The 15230-nt window shown below is 34.4% G+C and overlaps 3 protein-coding genes across 4 annotated transcripts; all 3 read left to right on the plus strand.

Moving 5' to 3' along the window:
• Positions 1–1940: 1940 nt before the first annotated feature.
• On the plus strand, positions 1941–7270 carry LOC110891513 (DEAD-box ATP-dependent RNA helicase 15). 2 transcript variants are annotated; one of them, XM_022139215.2, is made up of 11 exons: positions 1941–2171; positions 2299–2399; positions 4917–5089; positions 5180–5411; positions 5480–5598; positions 5686–5742; positions 5853–6037; positions 6346–6490; positions 6584–6667; positions 6778–6841; positions 6980–7270. In XM_022139215.2, the coding sequence occupies exons 1-11, from the start codon at positions 2053–2055 to the stop codon at positions 6988–6990; spliced, it is 1290 nt and encodes a 429-aa protein (XP_021994907.1). In that variant the 5' UTR covers positions 1941–2052; the 3' UTR covers positions 6991–7270. The 2 variants fall into 2 exon arrangements, with proteins under 2 accessions (XP_021994907.1, XP_021994906.1); XM_022139214.2 differs by having other exon boundaries at positions 1945–2171; positions 5480–5742.
• Positions 7271–8993: 1723 nt separating this feature from the next.
• Positions 8994–11831, plus strand: LOC110889026 (probable polygalacturonase At3g15720). Its single transcript, XM_022136516.2, has 8 exons — positions 8994–9125; positions 9204–9362; positions 9438–9473; positions 9601–9808; positions 9910–9991; positions 11027–11135; positions 11212–11328; positions 11398–11831. The coding sequence occupies exons 1-8, from the start codon at positions 9054–9056 to the stop codon at positions 11626–11628; spliced, it is 1014 nt and encodes a 337-aa protein (XP_021992208.2). The 5' UTR covers positions 8994–9053; the 3' UTR covers positions 11629–11831.
• Positions 11832–13096: 1265 nt separating this feature from the next.
• Positions 13097–14837, plus strand: LOC110887511 (berberine bridge enzyme-like 22). The gene has a single exon (XM_022135097.2). The coding sequence runs from the start codon at positions 13109–13111 to the stop codon at positions 14810–14812; it is 1704 nt and encodes a 567-aa protein (XP_021990789.1). The 5' UTR covers positions 13097–13108; the 3' UTR covers positions 14813–14837.
• Positions 14838–15230: the final 393 nt, after the last annotated feature.

Raw genomic sequence — 15230 nt, forward strand, 5'->3', positions numbered from 1 at the left:
AAGAAAGCTTTTAGTAGAAATAACACCACTTCCACGGTGGGCGCCAAATTGCTTTGGTCAAAAATTACCTAAGCAATTTAGCGATCAAATTAGTTTTGTGATGTAGTGTGCTAAGAATGTGTATTGAAAATATCCTGGTTTGGTTGTTTGCAAAAACAGTTTTCAGGATATAGCTCATGATATCGAGCTATATCTATAATCAAACAATGAGCAAAAAAGTAAAGGGTGACACGAGATGTACGAGGAAAGCCCTTGATCAATCTAGATCGCCGGCACAAAACCTCGGGAGCTGACAATCGCAGCTGTCTTGTTCTTCCTATTACTTTAAATGTCAGGATACAGTGCAGGATATTGACCAGATCATCTCTAAGTGTTACAATACTTTTCAGAAAGTGTGTGAATTGCGAGAGATAGTATGAGAGCTCGAGAGTAGTGAATGTGATGTCCTATGTGATCTGGTTTATCCGTCTATTTATAGTTACAAAAAGAAAACAAAATCTCCTAAAATGGAGGGATGCCAGCGAATATTCCCAAGTGAACGCTGAAGACCAAGTAATGCGGCTTCAACGTTCTTCTTCGAACAACTTGGACCGAGTCTTCAGGGAAAGAGGTCTTCGTGAACGTTGTAAACTTGTACTCGTACTCCTGCAAACAATTCGTTAGTAATCCTCAGGATACAGTATCAGGATGTTACCAATATCCTGATTCAACATCCTGGTTGTGAACATATATTATGTAATCAAGATATAATTCAAGATACTATCCAGGATATGAGCTCAGAATTTCACCCATAACAACAACCATGAACCATCCAATCATCTTGCCATATAAGCTTATGATCAATGGCATGTTTATCCACCAACCTAACAACCCAAATATCCCCATTTCTACTTGTCCTAACCACCATTTCCCTCTTAAATTGAACATATACAATCTAGACCAAAAGAATCATATCACTAGGATTGATGAGATAAACATTTGCACTTATCCTCCATAAATCTTTCGAGTATATGCTTATGTCCTATCTAAGCCCAAACAAACAAATTTGGATATAGGCCGGGTAAGCTTTTGTTAGTAGCCAAATCTGGTAAACACATTTTATTGCCTAATTCCCACCGAGAATAATCCAATGCATTAATTCATACAACAAATTCAGCTCTAGGATTGGGACCATAAAATAAGACGCCCAACCCGACTATGATAATTGCATCGCATGGCCCAAAGTCGAGTCATATGTTTTCCAATCAAGATTATTGGATTTTCCTGACATGGCAATTTGACGTGACATCTGATGTGGCACTTGTTTAGTGACGTGACATCTAACATCAGCTAATTGTGTTAGGGTTCAGTTGGTTTGAAAGTGCAAGAGGAAAATATGTTGAAAGTTGGGAGTGGCGTGGTATAATTCGTAAGTTAAGAGTGTTATCGACAAAATGATAAAAGTTGGGGTTATTTAAATCCAATATCCATGTTTTTTATTGTTATTGTCGAGGAGTAGATTCTTCGATAGTTCGATGGATGTTCTTGATGACTAATATTCACCATGTTTACACAAACTATTGAAATGTTTTATATCTTAATAAATATACAAATTTAAATTATAAGATTTGACACTTTATAAACTTCATCAACTAAAAGTTATATACAATTTTATGTGCATATTAGAGGTGTTAATTGTGGTTATGTTAACGGGTTGATAAGTTTTGAGTTGGTGGGTTGAATTATTCGACCTAAACATGACCTATATTTATTTGTGTCATATTGTGTTAAACCCACTTAAAATCATGTTGTATTCGGGTTGACCCAATTTTAATTTGCAAATATAAGCAATGAATTGGTAATGAATTGGTAGCCCATTCAACCCACCCAAAATAGAATTGGGCTGATCTTGATTTTTTTTTTTGTATTTAAAATTTACCTAAAATGTTATTTAATAGTTTTCAATTGAGTTGTGACCTTTACCCGCTCTTGAAAACCCAAAAAAACCCTAAACCCTTCGATTCTTCCCCCTTTCTTTCCGCAAACCCTAATTTTGACTTCTCGACAACACAAATGGGTGAAACAGAGATTAAGGATAACGAGTACGAGGAAGAGCTTCTAGACTACGAAGAGGATGAAGATAAGGCTCCTGACTCCACCGCCGTTAAAGTTAACGGCGAATCTGTCAAAAAGTTAGTGTTTTTAACTCAGATCTGGTTACGTTACAGTTAGCGGTTAATATATGGATTTGTATATTTCAAGATATACGTAATTCTGTTGCTAATACGGTTTTTTGTTGGAATTGGTGTTTGAATATAGGGGGTATGTTGGAATTCATAGCTCTGGATTTAGGGATTTTCTTTTGAAGCCGGAGTTGCTTCGTGCTATTGTGGATTCAGGGTTTGAACATCCTTCTGAAGGTAACTTCTTATAATGTTATATGTTTTGGTTGCTTTTATGATTTCTATGTGTGTTTGAGTTTATCTTTTAATCTTGTTGGGATGCTGTAATTGTTGTTACTATTCAGTCTGTACTTTTTAATATGTGATTAGATATGTAAAACTAGTTGTATATAGAAAATGAGTTTGTGATAATATTTGTTGGAGATAATCTTGTTGCTTACAACGGATGAATGATGTTTTTTGCTTTTTTGAACTTTCAGATGATGGTATAGGGTAGGGATAGTGTACATTAATTCAGAAGTGTGACACTATATAACACCATATAACACTATGTAACACTATATGACACTATATAACAATATATAACACTATACATCTATCATAGACATGCTATCAGACAAACTACAGTGTTATATTTGTTATATAGTGTTATATGGTGTTATATGGTGTTACATATTGTTATACGGTGTTTATATGGTGTTATATATAGTGTTATAATACACTTCTCACACTTCTGGATTAATGTACAGGATCCTCTACCTGATGGTATATATTGTTTCTTTTGTTTCATGTTAGATAGGAAGTGAACGATGTCGAATAATAGTCGTAAGTGTATAACGGAGATCTAGTGCTTGATCATTTTTTTGGCTTGCATTGGGTGAGGATGAAGGGGTGCAAACTACTAAAGCATATTTGATTAAATGAAGGTGTTGGTGATTGTTTGTTCTATATAACTTTTTAAATTGTTTACTTGAGTTGAATATTATACAGGGCACACTTTCTTAGTGAACAGCAAGGTGGGATACGTATCTAATAATGGTTTAAGCTGTAATGGGGTATATATTAATTTAAAAAAGTCTCCAAATAGATCACCCTAAAGTTATTTTTGGTAGTCATGCTTGTTCTACCGGCAATAAACGAAGGCCAAGTTTTTGTTGTCATATAACACATCAGAATTTTGGATACAACAAAATTGCAATGCTGTTTATCTTGTTTTAGTACATTTATTTCTATAAGGCTAATGCTAAGATTTGTAGATATGGGTCATCATCTTTAGGGATATTTAGCTCTTTCATTATTTATAGAGTAAATTACTTTTTGAGTCCCTATGTTTTAGTGGTTTTAACCACTTGAATCCAAAATAAAAAAGTTTAACGCCCTGATTCCCTAACCGCTCATTTTATAACGTTTTGAGTCCAATCTTTTTACATTTGTACTTTGATTTTGGACTCAAGAGGTTAAAACAATTAAAACACAGGGACTCAAAATGTTATAAAATGAGCGGTTAGGGACTCGGAGCGTTAAACTTTTTGATTTTAGATTCAAGCGGTTAAAACCACTAAAACACAGAGACTCAAAAAGTAATTTACTCTTATTATTAGTATGACTGGAGATATCTTTCTAGAAATAATAAAGCTACATACCGGAACCCTCTGGAAACTCTAAAAAGAATTTAAATAGCAGTCATAATATCACTCACCTGAACAAGATTAAGAGCTTAACATTTTGTTTGTATTTGGCCTTTTGTATGATGTTATTTTATCATGCAACAACCATGTGATTTAATGGACAAAAAACAACATATACTTTTGTAAGTTAATCCTCAAGACTTTGAGTAGTTGAGTGCATTATACATATTTTTTGATGCTTGACAAAAATAGTTGATTTCTTTTTGTTATTGATTAACTTCATTAAATCAGTAGTTAATGCATGTACGCTGTCTTTTTTGATTAAACCATTGCTTCATCCAAGTTAAATATAAATTTAACTATCAAATTGAAAATTTCATGTTCACCACTAAACTGGATATGACTTTATATTATCTTATTATTTATGCACACTTACAAAGTTTACTTCTCATCTAGTCATCTCTGAAAGAAATGTCAACCATTTTTGTTGTGTTCACATTGGTGAAGATACAAATCTACAATTAAGTTTGTTATTAGACTTTTCTAAGTTTTTAATCTAAGCCACATTTTTAGTAAGACTTTATTGTATCATTCATGATTTTGTTAGCATTTTGCTTTTTTAACCTACTCATTAGAGTTGGTTGTATTCTTCATTAGTTCATTAAAAACATCATGGTGTTAGCTTCTTTGGTTTTTAAATTGATAAAATTTTCTTTTATTTCTTGCATGTTTGCCCCTATGATTAAGATGTTATAAACATAAAAGGCTTAGATTACTTTGTAAATTTAGAATACATGCACTTATTATCTCTCTCTATATTTTTTACCACATGCGTAATCCAAAACGAGCTTATTATAATGTATACCAAGACTTTATGAAGTTACAATTATTTTTCTCACTAGGAAGCGCAAATCCTTTGGGTTATATATGTCAGTTAAGATGCTTAGATTAAGTTCTGTATGTACTGGTTAATATTTTGATACATGTTTGTTTAATACGTTACTTATACATTTTAAATTTTTGCAGGTAAATAACTGTTCTTACTTGCATCATTAGAAGAGGCAGCACAATGTTTTTGTTAATTTATATTTTAAACGAGGGTTTAATTAATTTAATTCTTCATCAGTGCAACACGAATGTATTCCTCAAGCTATTCTGGGCATGGATGTAATTTGTCAAGCAAAATCCGGTATGGGCAAAACAGCGGTTTTCGTTTTATCAACATTGCAACAGATCGAACCTGTTTCTGGTCAAGTTGCAGCACTTGTTTTGTGTCACACAAGAGAATTAGCTTATCAGGCACGTATTTCATCTCCTTTCTCTTTCCCATTTTACAAAAAAAAAAAAATTCAATATTTCAATTACTTAACTATTAGTTTTTATTTACAGATATGCCATGAGTTTGAGCGGTTCAGCACTTACTTAACTGACATTAAGGTTGCAGTGTTTTATGGTGGCGTTAACATTAAAATTCACAAAGAGCTTTTGAAAAACGAGTGCCCTCATATTGTTGTTGGAACTCCCGGAAGGGTTCTGGCGCTTGCTAGAGACAAAGATCTCGGGTTGAAGAACGTGAGACACTTCATACTTGATGAGTGTGACAAGATGCTAGAGTCACTTGGTATGTTTTTTATCGACATATTTCAATTTTTAAATTAGTTTTTGATACTAATTGTTGTTTTTTAAAAGACATGAGGAGAGATGTACAAGAAATATTCAAAATGACCCCTCATGATAAACAAGTTATGATGTTTTCTGCAACACTTAGCAAGGAAATCCGCCCCGTGTGCAAGAAATTCATGCAAGATGTAATATTCTGTTCCCAGTTACACTTGAATTTTGTTTCTGAATTCACTAGATTTTTAATATTTTATTGTGATATTTGTTTCTTTCAGCCGATGGAAATTTATGTGGATGATGAAGCCAAGTTGACTCTGCACGGTCTTGTACAGGTAAGAGTTTGGATTAGATGGGGATAAATGGTCTGGTCTTTGTATGGTTTAAACGGGTCAGGATTGTGACCTTTAGTTTGAATCTTTTATTAATTTTGTTTGTTTTGCAGCATTATATCAAACTGAGTGAGCTGGAGAAAAACCGTAAATTGAATGACCTGCTTGATGCGTTAGATTTTAATCAAGTTGTGATATTTGTTAAAAGTGTAAGCAGAGCAGCAGAACTGAATAAATTGCTTGTCGAGTGTAATTTTCCGTCTATTTGCATCCACTCTGGCATGTCCCAAGAAGAAAGGTATTTTTAACTCCGTTACTTGCAAATAGTTAAATAAACGGTATATGCTTAAAAGAAAACAGGTCAAACTAGTCAAAAAGTTATTCCAAAGTGTACTTAATGCATAAAAGATAAAACATCCTAGTTCAATTTTTTAAAACCATATATCTATTGAACTACTATGGATTTGTTTATTATATTTGATACTGTAGTTTATTTTTTTTTAAACAATATAAGAAAATATGGATAAGAAATGTTTCTTGTTTATTATATTCGATACTGCAGTTACCATTTTTTTAGTGATTTTTTTTTTGTGTTTGTATTTGCAGGTTGACAAGATATAAGAATTTCAAGGAAGGCCACAAGAGGATTCTAGTTGCAACTGATTTGGTTGGTAGAGGTATCGATATTGAACGTGTCAATATTGTCATCAATTACGACATGCCAGATTCTGCTGACACTTATCTCCACCGTGTAAATATCTTGTTCTATTATTCTTATTATCATTGACGTTGTTGGTCAAAATTATAAATCACTGATTCTTTTTTGTTTTTGGCGATTTGACAGGTCGGTAGAGCTGGTAGGTTTGGGACCAAGGGTCTTGCTATCACATTTGTGTCGTCATCATCTGACTCAGATGTGCTTAATCAGGTGTATATATATATATAGTTATTCATATGTATTTATAACAATATTATGTTTACAGTATACGATCTATCAAGTGTCTGCATGTATAAAAACATATTTTTGTGCAATTTTAGGTTCAAGAGAGATTTGAAGTGGATATCAAAGAACTTCCTGAGCAGATTGATACTTCAACATACAGTATGCTCTATTTACTTATTTATCTATGATATAAGTTTAAAGCCAATAAAAATATTTGTAATTAATTATTAATTCTTTAAGAAAATATTTTGGGTGATGCGTTAAAGTCAACTGACTTTTATTTGTGTCGATTTGCAGTGCCTTCTTAGGAACAGACGGGTGATTCAATGGTTTATCTAAAGCAATGATTGGTGGTGATACTCTCAAGATCATTGTTTTGTTATCTCAATTCGAATGTTTACTGTTTAGCGACCCTTTTAGATTGTTTGTTTTTTCTGATTTCTTGTTTTACTAGCAACAGTTAATTCTAGTCTTTATGTTTCTTAGAGTATGTTGTATTTCATCAGCATGTTGAGCATTATGTAGTCCTAAATGTAGAAGGATTTTTGGCAATGTGTATGTTCAAAACGCATTGGATGGCCCTGTTAATCTTTTTTTACATATGCTTTTGATATATGCTTGCTTGTTGAAATGAGTATTAAAACTGTTTTGACAAATGCCAATAATTTCTAAAACAACTGGTTTGAGATAGGCACCTCTGACCTTCCGATGTGTAGGTTATGGGTTTCAGTACTACTTGGTGCAATTTGATCCAAGTGGGCGAGTGGTTTTACCACAGTAGGCCTTAGAGTGGCGGGTTTCATTTGGAATGGTTGGCGGGCCGCGATGTCTGTGTTTGCAGAGCGTGGGTGGTTGTGTTGCATGTAATTAATTTATGGCTTTTGTTTTCAATATCGGCTGGTTTTGACATTTTTGTACTACGAAACTGTATCGTCATAATTTGTACGGTATTCGCTTTGTTTTTTACACGGTATTCACTTTGTTTTTTACTCATGTTTGGTACGTAAATCATAACTTTGCTTCTATTAACAAGAACACCATGAAAGTAAGTATTGTTACCAAAACAAGTTTAATCTCTACAAAACTTTAACAAACATCTACAACACTTTGTGTACACGTTTACTTTCTTCGAACCAAAACAATTTATTCAAGTCAGTTTTTTGTTTGTTTTAACCTTTTCTTAAAAAGAAAACACAAGTTATACTACAAACGATGCCTAAATGAAACGTATTAGGATTCATACATTAATTATCATTAGTTGGTAACTGAATAAAATTATCTTCCAAATAACACAGAAAAACAAGGTAAGGATCATTATTTTTTGTTTTTTATAAATGACAAAATATATACTTGCCAAAGAGTATTCAACTTGTAAAATCATTGGCATAAGTTATTCCTAGCTAAATTTAATTTCAAACAAGATTTCTTCTAATAAAATTCGTAAAATCATTGGCATAAGTTACTCCTAGCTAAATTTAATTTCAAACAAAATTTCTTCTAATAAAATTCGTAAAATCATTGGCATAAGTTACTCCTAGCTAAATTTAATTTCAAACAAAATTTCTTCTAATAAAATTCATAAATATGTTGTTCTTCAAATGGTATATAGGTGTCATAATTATTATTTTCTTAATACTTTTATGGATAGTTTAGACAAATAGAGTAATAAAACAAGAATGGTCAAAATGGAGAATCCCATTTGATTCTTAAATTTCTCTCATATGTTAATTTAGGATACTTTTTAACTAGTTTGGAAGTTTCAAAACTTTAAACTTTAAGTCAAAATATTGAGTTCCTCATCCTCTTCATTCAATATGCATACATGTATGTGTATATATACCCACAACATGTGATCACATTGATAATCCTGTAACATTTTTTTTTACCACAGGCACAAGAAAGATGGTGAGTTCTATTTCATTCGTATCTCGAATCTCTAAATTCGACAATAACATAATGATCAAATTTCATCCTAAATGTAATTTCAATTTTAGGATCAAGAGAAAGTGTTGCTTATCGTCTCGTTGATGTTATGCTTTCTGCGACTAAGTTCAGCCGCTAATTACAATGTAATGCAATTTGGTGCCAAGGGTGACGGAGTGACTGACGATACAATGGTATGTATCATAACTTTTCTTTTCATCAAGTCCATATTTCAAATTATAATTATTTGGGTTGTTTTCTCTTTTCTAGAATCTTTAATTTAGCTATAGTTTGGGGTTTTTTTGTTCATAATCTAAATTTGATTCTTTTTTATTGTTATCAATGATGGTCTTTTTTTTTTTTTTTCACTTTTGTAAACAAGGCGTTTGAAAGAGCTTGGCAAGAGGTTTGTAATGATGTTGGGCCAAGTTCAAGGTTGACCATACCAATGCCCAATACCTTCTTAGTGGGTCCTATTACCTTTCAAGGCCCATGCAAATCTCCTCTTATCCATATCCAGGTAAACTTTCCTCTAATAATAGAGTAAATCCTACATAAGTAATTTGTGTGGTTTAATGTATACAAAAATGTTGGACAGATACTTGGTACAATCATAGCTCCCCAAAACCCTAGTTCATGGAATGGCTGTGAAACAGGAGCATGGCTACTTTTTTATAAAGTCAACGGCCTGTTTATCGACGGCGGTGGTACCATCAATGGCCGCGGCGACGCTTGGTGGACCAAATCATCAACCTACGTACGTAGCATCGTTTTATTATATTTAACATGTTCATATTTAAATTCCAAAACTAATTTTTTACATTTTATGCAGATAACAGAAGAATCCAAATGTACCATACCACCAACGGTAAGAAACGGTTAACTGAACATTATTAACATTTAACATATATATAGTTTTGAAACAATTTTTTTTTTCATGTATATATTGTTGTGAATAATAATAATATTAATAAATCGGGTTGAGACGTGTGTAGGCGTTACATTTTGAAAGTTGCAACGGGCTTCGACTTACAAAACTCAAGCATAGGAATAGCCCAAGAAACCATATTGGTCTTAACCGATGCAGTTATTCAACTCTTTCGTATTTAGACATAGCCGCACCTGCCGATAGTCCCAACACCGATGGCATCGATATATCACTTTCAACCCAAGTACGAGTTCATCATTCAATCATCAGAACTGGTAAAACTTTTGCTTGTTTACTCTTATATGTATTTATTTTCATCGCGAAATTTTGTTATTATTACTGATGCCATTATTTAATATGTGTTTTTAAACTTTAGGAGACGATTGTATAGCTCTAAGCAACGGTTCTTCTCAAATCAATATTACTGGCATATATTGTGGCCCGGGACATGGTATAAGGTAACTAAATGTACAAAATGACTGCATTACAAATTTACAACAATTAGTTAATAGTAATAGACAGTGGCGTATCCAGAAATTTTATTGACGGGGGCATATATTGGTTGGGCTATAATAAGTCGGGTTAAAATGGGCAGGTAAAACCATTAAACCAATATATATTTATACACTTAGACCACCCGTAGTGGGGCGTGGTTTTTAAAAAAAAAACGCAAAAAAATGCCCGGAAACGCCCCCACCCCCGTTACGGCCGGCGTTTTCCGGCGTTATTTTTGAAAAATTTTGTTGCTGGCGTTTTATTTAAAACGCCCAAATTACTTTGTATATATTTTGACCCACCAATCACTTTTGAGATGCCTCTGACAACCACTTTTGTCCACCAATGACTTTTGAGATACCCACATGCCTCAATTCCGACACTTCACTTTTCAACGTGACATCCATCTGATTTTTTTTTTTTTGCATTAAAAATAATATGGGCGTTATTGGAATAATGCCCCACTACACCATTTTTGCAATAATGCCCCATGCTGACTGGGATGATACGTGTCGAATAATGCCCCATGGTGGGGGCATTATTTTGTTCCACCACTACACATGGTCTTAGGGGTGTGGGGGTGGTCACTAGTGATAGAATTCCATCACTCACAAGCACCCAATCAAGTTCCGCCATGTCATCAACTATTTTTCCATCACTCACAACCTTTTTCAGTGGCACTGGTCATCACTCACCACCACACCCAACAATTCCCCCCAACCAAAATTCCTCACACAAAATCAATTCATCACGCGTTATTTTTGTCACGCGTTATACTTTTCAACCAACATCCACGCGTGATAGAAGTATGGTGGCGGTGGGAATTTTTTTTATCACTCGTTATTTTGTCCCATCACGGAAGAAAACTCACCGCCCCCAGTGGCCTTAATGATATTGCAAAACTATTCATACTTATTTACTCAAATACAAGTGTTAAAGAAGTTATATTGTGACACTGTGTACAATTGTGGTTGCTTACTGGAATCTTTATGTTGTAGTATTGGAAGTTTGGGAATGAATGGACAATATAATACGGTGGAAGGTGTTAAAGTACGAAAATGCCAGTTTTCTGGAACAACCAATGGAGCGAGAATCAAAACATGGCAGGTAAATGTTGTTAATAATATGTTTTGTTTAAAAGAAGCTATACAACATTTCACTAATAAAACTTGTCGTCGTACAGGGAGGCTCAGGATACGCTAGAGACATCACATTCGAGAAAATCTTTCTTCACAATGTTAATAACCCTATTATCATCGATCAACATTATTGTCCCCACAATTACAATTGTCCTAAAGAGGTACGTTATTTTTTAATTAAAACGACCATTCATTTCAAGAAATGAATCTTACACATTTCTCGTATGCAGTCATCCGCGGTGAAAGTTAACGACATAAGTTACAAACGATTCGTAGGAACATCGTCGTCTCGAACTGCAATAAATTTTGATTGCAGCAACAATGTAGCATGCTCGGGTATTTTGTTGGACCATATAAACATAACATCGAGTGTTAAAGGAGAAGATCCAACCGTCTATTGCAACAATGCTTACGGGACAACTTCTTTCTCGAGTCCTACTGCATCTTGTTTATTGAACTAGATGTTAATACACATTTGATTTGTGTATTACATACTACGCGAATGTTAGGCTTGTTATGCAAGTTATAGAATTTGATAGGTGTTTGATGTAAAAATCAGATTTAGTATGTTGGCCTACTAAGTGCTAATATAGTCAGTCAGTCATATGTTAACAAGTTAAAATATAAGAACAATAATCAAACATATAATCTTTACTATTTTCTCTTGTTTCTGAGCTAACATGCACCATGGATGCACTTGGTTATGAGCTAACATTGCCACCACTTGTTAATCATCAGTACTACTCTCTCAGGGGGACTTAGGTAGAGGTCCGAGCGGATGGGCGCATCCCTTGAAATTTTATAAGGCAAAATCCCGATTACACCATTTGAAAATTTTGTTAAACTCTTCGTTCATACTCATGAAAATATTTTCTGGGTCCGATAGTGGTATTGGGTGGCAATTGGTTAGTATGTATTAAAGTGGTGATATGGAATCTTTAAGTTGTTTTGACCAAATTCCGAAGCATGAATGCATGTTACAAAAAAAAAAGGTCTTAATATATTATTACATATATAGGATCGAGGAAACATGGAAAACAACGTGTCCGTTTGAATTTATGTTATTGCTTTGGTGGCAAGTAGAGTTGACAACGTGGACATACAAGTACGGAGTTGATACATATGTTTAGGACGTGTTGCATGTCAACCTGCTGTCCATAACTTTTAAGTATTAATGTTTTCAGAGGAAACCTTTTTTGTCTCTATCGATGAGGATAACAACTGTAAAACATAATAATATTTATCTACATGTATCTTAGAATTAAAGAAAGAGAAAATTACAAAATTAGCCAAGAAAAAAGTCAAATTACCAATCTAGCCATCTCATGTGTTCTTGGAAGACCATTCACAGATCCCAAGTCTTCTGATGCGTCTGCATGGCCAAGTATTGTGTCCGCCAATCCCCAACTGACACGTGGAAAGACTCATCCCATCCCACACATGAAAGACTCATCCCATGCGTCCGCGGCTCATCCCATGCGTCCGCGGACTCATCCCATGCTTGAAAGACTCATCCCATGTTTGAAAGACTCATCCCATGCGTCCGCGGCCATGCGTCCGCAGACTCATCCCATGCGTCTGTGGCCACGTATCTATTTTTTATTGGGTTTCTCCCCAAGGACTCATCCTATGCTTGAAAGACTCATCCCATACATGTGAGTGGCCTTCCAAGGACGCATGAGGTGGCTAGATTGGTAATTTGACTTTTTTCTTGGCTAGATTGGTAGTTTTTTCTTAAAGAAATTGATGGGGAGAAGAAGAAGAAGAAAAAAAATAAAAAATAAAAAAATTAGTGAGATCTTAGAATCCAACTGTAAAACATAATAATATTTCATGCTATATTTTTATTTATTAATGAACCAAAGTTCATTCAATATATATACTATACTATACACCACCTTTTAGAAGATAACCAACAATCTCCCTGACCTAAAAGAAAATATGGAGCTATTTGCTACAACCAAATTTCAACCATTTCTCCTAGTGATGGTTTTGTTAGCTTCATCATATTCACAGAATATAGATGATAAATTTCTTCAATGCCTAGTTAAAGATTCAAAAGCCACAAAATCAGAATTTGTGTTCACCCAACAACACACAAAATATTCATCTGTTCTTCAGTCATCAACCATAAACCTTAGATTTTCTAAAACCCCTAAACCATTAGCTATCATCACACCCTTAACATATTCCCACATACAATCAACAATACTTTGTTCCAAAACTTTCAAATTCCGAATCCGAATCCGAAGTGGTGGACATGACTATGCAGGCCTTTCCTACACTTCACATGATCATAATCAATCCCCTTTTGTTGTTCTAGACCTTAAAGAACTGCGGTCCATAACCATCGAGTCGAATAATAACAACACTGCATGGGTCGAATCCGGTGCAACCCTTGGTGAATTGTATTACTGGGTGTCCAAACAAAGTAAAAATCTTGGATTCCCAGCTGGGGTTTGTCCAACTGTAGGGATAGGTGGACACATAAGTGGAGGTGGGTTTGGTGTTATGATAAGAAAGTACGGTCTAGCGGCTGATAACATTGTCGATGCGAGAATTATCGATGTGAACGGGTGGGTTCTTGATCGAAAATCAATGGGAGAAGATCTGTTTTGGGCTATTAGAGGTGGTGGAGGTGGAAGCTTTGGTGTTGTAGTAGCTTGGAAGGTGAATCTTGTGCATGTTCCTGATAAAGTTACAGTTTTTACTCTTTCAAAGACTTTAGAACAAGGTGGTTCAAATCTTTTTAACAAGTGGCAGTATGTAGGACATAGCTTAAGTCAAGATTTGTTTATTAGAGTCTTGATACAGCCTGTTTTAGTTGAGAATGGGAAAAGAACAATTCAAGTTGTATTCAACTCTATGTATCTTGGTACGGTTGATCGCCTTATAAAAATCGCAACCCATAGCTTCCCTGAGTTGGGTTTACAAGAAAAAGATTGTAGAGAAATGAGCTGGATCGAATCGGTAATGTATTTTTCGGGTTATTATGGAGAAAGCATGGATGTGCTTAAAGATAGAAAACCCGAGCCAAGAAGCTACTTTAACGCTAAATCGGATTATGTGAAAGAACCGATACCCAAAGAAAGGTTGGGAGAGTTATGGAAATGGTGTTTGGAGGGGGACAACCCGATTCTAATAATGGAACCGCATGGTGGAAGGATGGATGAGATCGAAGAAACGAGTACTCCCTACCCTCATAGAAAAGGGTATTTGTATAACATACAATATTATGAGAAGTGGGATGATGGAAGCAATGAATCATTACAAAAGCATGTAAGTTGGATGAGAATGATGTATGAGAATATGACACCATATGTGTCGAAGAATCCGAGGGGGGCTTATGTGAACTACAGGGATTTGGATTTGGGTTTGAATGATAATGCGGATAACACAAGTTACTTGAAAGCGATGCAGTGGGGAAACAAGTATTTTAGGGACAATTTTAGGAGGTTGGCAATGGTGAAGGGGATGGTTGATCCACATAATTTCTTTCATTTTGAGCAGAGTATTCCACCTCTAGTTATGAGTAAAGGAAACAATTATATTGAATCTTACACAAGCTCTCAAGGTTCTTGTGAAATTCGGATCGTTAGTTGTTTTGTGGTGTTGTTTTTGTTAATAACTTTCTTCTTGAAGTAATGAAGGATGTTTGTTTGATGTGCATTTAACATGTCTCCCAAGTTCATTCTATGCCGGTTAGTGACCGAACAACAACTTTTTAGTCAGGGTCATCACCAGAATTCTTCTTTACCGGTTAGAACTAACAACTCTAACTCATTCTTTTAAAAGAGCCTCACACTTGTTATTTGACATCTCTTTATATAGATGCTTATATAATCCTATTATACGAGCATTCACATCCTATCCATCATTTTATACCCTATAAATACACTAAAAACAACTATATATTCTCTCTCCTTTCAATTAAATAATAATATTTCATCCTTTTATTATTACTTTTTCTCTCTCCTTTACTCACAACTACTCTCAAAATATATTAAAAAATTATAAGGATGAACAGTGTCCCCCAAATATACACAGTAACATTTTCTCTCTT

Source organism: Helianthus annuus, chromosome 11 (genome assembly GCF_002127325.2).
Source record: "Helianthus annuus cultivar XRQ/B chromosome 11, HanXRQr2.0-SUNRISE, whole genome shotgun sequence".
Lineage (NCBI taxonomy): Eukaryota > Viridiplantae > Streptophyta > Magnoliopsida > Asterales > Asteraceae > Helianthus > Helianthus annuus.